This window comes from Nanorana parkeri, unplaced genomic scaffold (assembly GCF_000935625.1).
Source record: "Nanorana parkeri isolate BGI_ZX_2015 unplaced genomic scaffold, ASM93562v1 scaffold2382, whole genome shotgun sequence".
In the NCBI taxonomy this organism is placed as follows: Eukaryota; Metazoa; Chordata; class Amphibia; order Anura; family Dicroglossidae; genus Nanorana; species Nanorana parkeri.
Window position 1 is genome coordinate 44,002 of NW_017308650.1, and position 1,563 is coordinate 45,564.

The 1,563-nt window shown below is 54.7% G+C and overlaps 1 protein-coding gene across 1 annotated transcript in view; it reads right to left on the reverse strand.

Moving 5' to 3' along the window:
- The window catches only part of LOC108801555 (dynein heavy chain domain-containing protein 1-like), a 20,258-nt gene extending 18,909 nt beyond the window's left edge, over window positions 1-1,349 (reverse strand). The window contains exons 1-3 of the mRNA XM_018573444.1: window positions 1,293-1,349; window positions 695-1,094; window positions 352-444 (exon numbers count right to left, since the gene is read on the reverse strand). Of these exons, the coding sequence (XP_018428946.1) occupies window positions 352-444; window positions 695-1,094; window positions 1,293-1,349 (550 nt within the window). The remainder of the gene's footprint in view (window positions 1-351; window positions 445-694; window positions 1,095-1,292) is intronic.
- Between the last annotated feature and the right edge of the window lie 214 nt (window positions 1,350-1,563).

A 1,563-nucleotide genomic window follows, 5' to 3' on the forward strand; every position in this document is an offset into this window, starting at 1 on the left:
CACACACAGATTATATACCCGGCATCACACACACAGATTATACACCCGGCATCACACACACAGATTATATACCCGGCATCACACACACAGATTATATACCCGGCACCACACACACAGATTATATACCCGGCATCACACACACAGATTATATACCCGGCATCACACACACAGATTATATACCCGGCATCACACACAGATTATATACCCGGCATCACACACAGATTATATACCCGGCATCACACACACAGATTATATACCCGGCGTCACACACGCAGATTATATACCCGGCACCACACACACAGATTATATACCCGGCACCACACATAGACCCGACTCTTTGGGACGTCTCACGTTTTCTCGCTCCATCGGACAGTTTCTGGGTCAGTTCCGGATCAGAAGCGTCAATGACATGCAGTGTCCGGCCTGCCGGGGCTTCAGATGTCTCTGTCCAGAGAAGAGAAGGTTAAAGAGAACCTGTTATAAAAGCAGCACTCACTGTATGTTCCCGTTCCTGAACCCCGTGGGAAAATGTTAGTTGCTGGCTGTCATTTTGATCCGCTGGCTTCCCTGCACAGAAGACGGATGCAAATGTGGAGTTACTAGGTAACTAGTATTTTCACAAAGGGGTCAGGAAGTCCGGCACAGTTTCTTGGCCCCCCCCAGAACACCGGGTACCCCTGAAGCTTGCTCTCACCTGACTCCTCTGCCCCCAGTACAGCCGACAGACACCTCTCTGCCATGTTATCCGGGTCAGTGACCAGCACCGGGGTATCCGAATAGCGGCCGCTGGCCCGAAGCAGTGCGGCACGACTCTGTGTCTCTATACTGACCGGCAATCTCCTCCTATACCATCCGATCCTCTCCGCGGGGGCGCCGAGCACCTCCAGGAGGAGAGACGTTCCATTGTCCCCGGAGCCGTCCAGAGAGTCCCTCACATCATCCGGATCCAGAGGAACCTCCAACCCATCGCAAAGCCGCTGCCACTTCTCCAACAACGCCACGCAGCGAGGCCACGGGAGACCGCCAAGGTAGGAAATAGAGGCGGCAACCAGGAGGGACTCGGCCGGGACTGACTGAAGGCGGCTATTCAAAGTCTGAAGACGGAAAGAGAGAAGGTCAGAGAACCACAGAGAACCCGAATCCTCATATTACACACGCCCAGCCACTGCTACAGAGGAGCTTACACTCTAATGTCCCCCCACAGTCCCATCAGTCTCTGTACAGAGGAGCTTACACTCTAATGCCCCCCTCCCCCCACAGTCCCATCAGTCTTTGTACAGAGGAGCTTACACTCTAATGTCCCCCCCACAGGTCCAGGAGCATGACTTACCTCCAGAGCAGATCTCCATGCAGACTCGGGAGCTCTTGCCTTGTCCTCATACTCCTGCGCCAGATCCCGCTTCTCCTGACACAGTGTCACCCGTCTATGGAGGTCCTCGTTACCCTTGCTGGCATCCTGCAGTTGCGGGGATAGCTGCTCTCCCAGGACCCTCAGATGTTCCTGTTGGAGTCTTCGCTCCGCCAACCTTTCGGCCAGTTCCAGGTCCTGCGCCTCTGCCCGGG